This window comes from Ctenocephalides felis, unplaced genomic scaffold, assembly GCF_003426905.1.
Source record: "Ctenocephalides felis isolate EL2017-DRISC unplaced genomic scaffold, ASM342690v1 CF-g0.4_SCAFFOLD_01492, whole genome shotgun sequence".
Taxonomy (NCBI): Eukaryota; Metazoa; Arthropoda; class Insecta; order Siphonaptera; family Pulicidae; genus Ctenocephalides; species Ctenocephalides felis.
In genome coordinates, this window is record NW_020537646.1 from 49,239,458 (window position 1) to 49,244,352 (window position 4,895).

The 4,895-nt window shown below is 38.5% G+C and overlaps 1 protein-coding gene across 1 annotated transcript; it reads left to right on the forward strand.

The window, feature by feature from the left end:
• Window positions 1-273: 273 nt before the first annotated feature.
• On the forward strand, window positions 274-2,039 carry LOC113371344. The gene is made up of 2 exons (XM_026611972.1): window positions 274-1,184; window positions 1,250-2,039. Exons 1-2 carry the CDS (start codon window positions 274-276, stop codon window positions 2,037-2,039), a joined length of 1,701 nt encoding a protein of 566 aa, XP_026467757.1.
• Window positions 2,040-4,895: the final 2,856 nt, after the last annotated feature.

The following is a 4,895-nucleotide window of genomic DNA, read 5'->3' on the forward strand; positions in this document are numbered from 1 at the left end:
TGTCATATCAACATCTTTACCAATTACATTAATAAACACTCTTTATCGAGTTGAAAATAAAATTATTGCAATTTCATTCAAGAATTAATTAATAAATAATATATGGCCCACTAGCGCCATAATTGGTGACTCCGAACGTGTGTGTGAAATCGGTAAACAAGAGACATTCTCAACGTCTTAGTTCCCATAATTGGTGACGTCGGACGGAGAAAGGAAAACACTTGTCAAATACAAGTAAATTAATAAAGGTAAATTATACCAATATTTATCAACATGTCGACTCGATCTACGTTCATCAATGATGAAACAGCGCTCAACAGATCTCTGATCGATCTGGATCACGAGGCGATCTTTAACACGAGCAGTCCTCGTGTTTCTGAACATGAACATGACAGTTATGCTGATCAATACAATATAGCAGCATTTAACAATAACCGTCTCACTCCATTCAATGGAGATTCTCCAGACCTATGGTTTTTAGTTATTGAATATGAGTTTCAGTCTGCTAGGATCAGGAGTGACGATACTAAGTACACAGCAGTACTCAAAGCCCTAGACTTCGAGACACTGCGCCTCATCCAGGATGTCCTCCGTAATCCACCAATGACAGGCAAATACGAATATATCAAAAACACTATATTAAGCAGAATGTCTGAATCTAGAGGTAAGCAAATTGACAAGCTATTAAAAAACTTAACTCTAGGAGAGAAGAAACCATCACAGCTCCTACGAGAAATGATGAATTTGGCTAAGGGAGAGGTCAGTGAAGACATCATAATTAAATTGTGGTCAGAACGCCTGCCACACCATATTCGGCCACAATTGATAGTTTCTCGTCATCTTGGTCCGGAAGCCCTGGCGGAAGTTGCCGATATTTTGGTCGATCACTGTAGCTCCACATCTCATGTGATGTCCACAACACACAAGTCTTCAGTAGAACAGAGACTGGACCGCCACGAAACTCTTCTTATGTCATGCGTCCAGGAAATTAAGGAACTAAGGGCAATGTTAAACACTGAAAGACAAAGAAATGATCAACCAGAATCACAACTCAACCAGTCAAGATCAAGAAGTGAACAACTCAATCAGTCAAGTTCAAGAAGTGGTTCTCGACATAGGTCCAGGACACCTTCACGTGGATCGGTATGCTACTATCATTACAGATATGGGGAGAAGGCCACTAAGTGTGAAGAGCCCTGCCTGCTTAAATCTCTACACCAGTCAAAAAACTTACTTCACCGTCATTAAGTGGAGCTTTCCATGACGGTGAAGTAAATTCTGTCTGCTCTGAGCTCCGCCTTCATATATCAGACAGAAAGACGGCAATCCAATTTCTTATAGATTCAGGATCAGTTATATCCATTTTACCAGCCCATAAGTTCGCCAATGGTCATTCTAAGGAAGAGTTAGTTCAATTTGCAGCAAACTCTAGCAGAATATCCACGTATGGAAAGAGAACTCTGGAGCTGGATTTATCTTTACGCAGAAGCTTTAGCTGGCAGTTTGTTGTTGCCGATGTAGCCACAGCCATAATAGGAGCTGATTTCCTAAGCAACTACAATTTATTAATAGACTTGAAGGGTAGAAGATTGATTGATTCGACCACAGGCCTTACCTCTGATGGAAAGGTACTCAAGGCACAGCAAGTTAACATCTCCACTGTCAACCCGGCAGAGCACTTCAAGGATTTACTGGCACAATACATTGTAATAACAAAGCCACAGGTAACCACCAATAATAAAACTTCTCATTTTTCCCACAGGATAACCACAACAGGTCCACTATTAGCTTCCAGATTCAGGAAGATCTCCGGGGAAAAGGCTGTTGCAGCCAGGTCCGAGATACAAGATCTCCTGAACAGGGGCACTTTGAGGCCTTCCAATAGTCCATGGGCAAGCCCTATTCACATGGTTCCCAAAAAAAATGGCACATTCAGAATGTGTGGAGACTACAGGAGGCTGAACGCAAACACGTTGCCCGACAGGTATCCTCCACCATTAATACAAGATGTTTTCAATAATCTTCATCAGAAAGCATAATTTTCTACAATAGATTTAGAAAAAGATTACCACCAAGTACACATGCATGAAGAGGATATTAAGAAGACTGCAATTATCACACCCTGGGGACTCTTCGAGTATCTACGTATGCCATTTGGACTCAAAAACGCTGCCCAGACATTCCAGAGGTTTATCAATCACATATTCCAAGATTTTAATTTTGTTTTCATTTATATAGACGACATCCTGGTAATGTCGACTGATATGAATGAGCACCGTCGTCATCTTCAATTGGTTTTTGAGAGGCTACAGGAATATTCACTCACTATTAACTTAGAGAAATGCGCTTTTGGAAAAGATGAAGTTAACTTCCTCGGTTACAAACTGAGTGCAGCAGGATATTCTCCTTCACCAGACCGAGTAGAGAAAATTATTAATTATCCAAAACCTTCGACAGTTATAGAACTCAGAAGATTTTTGGGCATGGTAAACTATTATCGTAAATCAATACCCAAGGCAGCAAATATACAAGCACCACTTTATGAGTATGTGAAGTCCTCAGTTAAAAACGACAAGACTCAAATTGAATGGAATGACAATTCATTATCAGCATTCAGCAAGCTGAAGGAAGCTCTAGCAAATGCAACTCTTCTTCATTTTCCTTCAAGTATAGCAAATATTAATTTAATTACAGATGCATCTACAACAGCCATTGGAGCAACTCTGGAGCAGGAAGAAAATGGCGCATGGCATCCTATAGGTTTCTTTTCCAGAAAGCTCACAGCTACTGAACAGCGATATTCAACTTACGATCGCGAACTACTAGCCATCTTTGCGGCTTTAAAGTATTTTGAATATCTGCTAGAAGGAAGGCACTTTGTAATCAAGACAGACCACAAGCCAATCACACACGCATTTCAACAAAAACTGGAGAAAGCATCAGATCGTCAGCGACGGCAGCTAGAATACATATCACAGTTTTCCACTGATATTATATATGTGAAGGGTGATCAGAACGTTGTTGCTGATGCGTTGTCCAGGATCAATGCCATTCAAATGCCATCAAAGCTAACCGAAGAGGAAATTTCGCAAGAACAGAGCAAGGACGTTGAAATGCAAACTATATTGAACGGCAACACCTCTATTAATCTTCAAAAATTGACATTAGGGGGCTATCCAGTTTATTGCAACAGGCAAGATAATTCTGTGAAGCCCTACCTTCCGCTAAGTCTTCGCAGAATTGCTTTTGACATTGTACATGGAAATGCACACCCAAGCATAAGGATTACTTCAAGGGAGTTGCGAAGAAGGTATGTGTGGCCTGGGATTGGTAAAGACGTCACCATGTGGGCACGTCAATGCATTCCTTGCCAAAAATCCAAAATACACAAACATAATCACCTCACTCCTATCCATATTCCTATTCCTGAAAACAGATTTTCGCATATTCACATTGACATAATCAAATTACCTAATATTAATGGTAATCCTTATTGCCTAACAATCATCGACAGATTTACAAGGTGGCCAGAAGCTGTTCCTCTAAAGGACATTTCTGCAGACACGATTGTCCAAGCCCTATTTTCAAACTGGATATCAAGATTTGGTACACCATGTGTGATAACATCCGACCAAGGATGCCAGTTTGAATCAGCTATATTCAAATCATTAATGGATGCAATAGGTGCTAAGAAAATACGGACAACGGCATGTCACCCTCAGTCCAATGGTCTGGTTGAACGCTGGCATAGAACTCTGAAAGCAGCTTTAATGTGCTCTCCTGAGCCCTGGACCAAAGTATTACCTGTAGTCTTACTAGGTTTACGTTCTTCATACAAAGAAGACCTTAAAGCATCTCCTGCTGAGATGGTTTATGGAACCACATTAAGACTACCAGGCGAGTTTTTCACATATAAAGAACTTTCATCTGATCCACAAGCATACCTGGACTGTCACAGAAAAATAATGCGTGATATTAAGCCTACCGCCACAGCTCATCATAATAAAGCCAATATGTTTGTGCTCAAGGACATAAATACATGCACTCATGTATTTGTAAGATCAGATCATATTAGAAAACCACTTGAGCCTCCATATAGTGGACCATATGAAATTATAGAAAGAATTTCAGACAAAGTGTTCAAAATTTCTATGGATGGTACTGATAAGAACATATCGGTTGACAGACTAAAACCAGCATATACAGTTAAAATAGATAACAGTCAACCAAGCTCATCTCAAGAATTTAAATCACATAACTTGGAGTTATCGATTGACCCTCCAAAAAAGATGAAGCCTAAAAAAGTCTCCTTCAAATTTTAATAATCAAATTCATTTATTTCTACCAGATACTTCTTTTTCTTTTAAAGGGGAGTTATATGGCGGAATGAACACCAAATGACAGATGTCAGTTGAATGACGTCAATTGATGACAATGGCGGAATGAACACCATATGACAGATGTCAGTTGAATGACGTCAATTGATGACAAAACTAAATTATATTGGGCTACGTTGATTCGGATCTGGCATCAAGCAAGCTATAACGATCTGATTGTTTTTATACGATCGAATATTATTGTCGCGTGTTTAAAAACGATCGATAAATATTGTATCGCGTTTTTTTCAACGAACGTTTTCTGGTGATCGAAATTGAGATTTGATTTAATGTCATATCAACATCTTTACCAATTACATTAATAAACACTCTTTATCGAGTTGAAAATAAAATTATTGCAATTTCATTCAAGAATTAATTAATAAATAATATATGGCCCACTAGCGCCATATATATATATATATATATATATATATATATATATATATATATATATATATATATATATATGTATAAGTTAACATTGAGAGCTAAAACTTTTAGATTTTTTTTATCAAT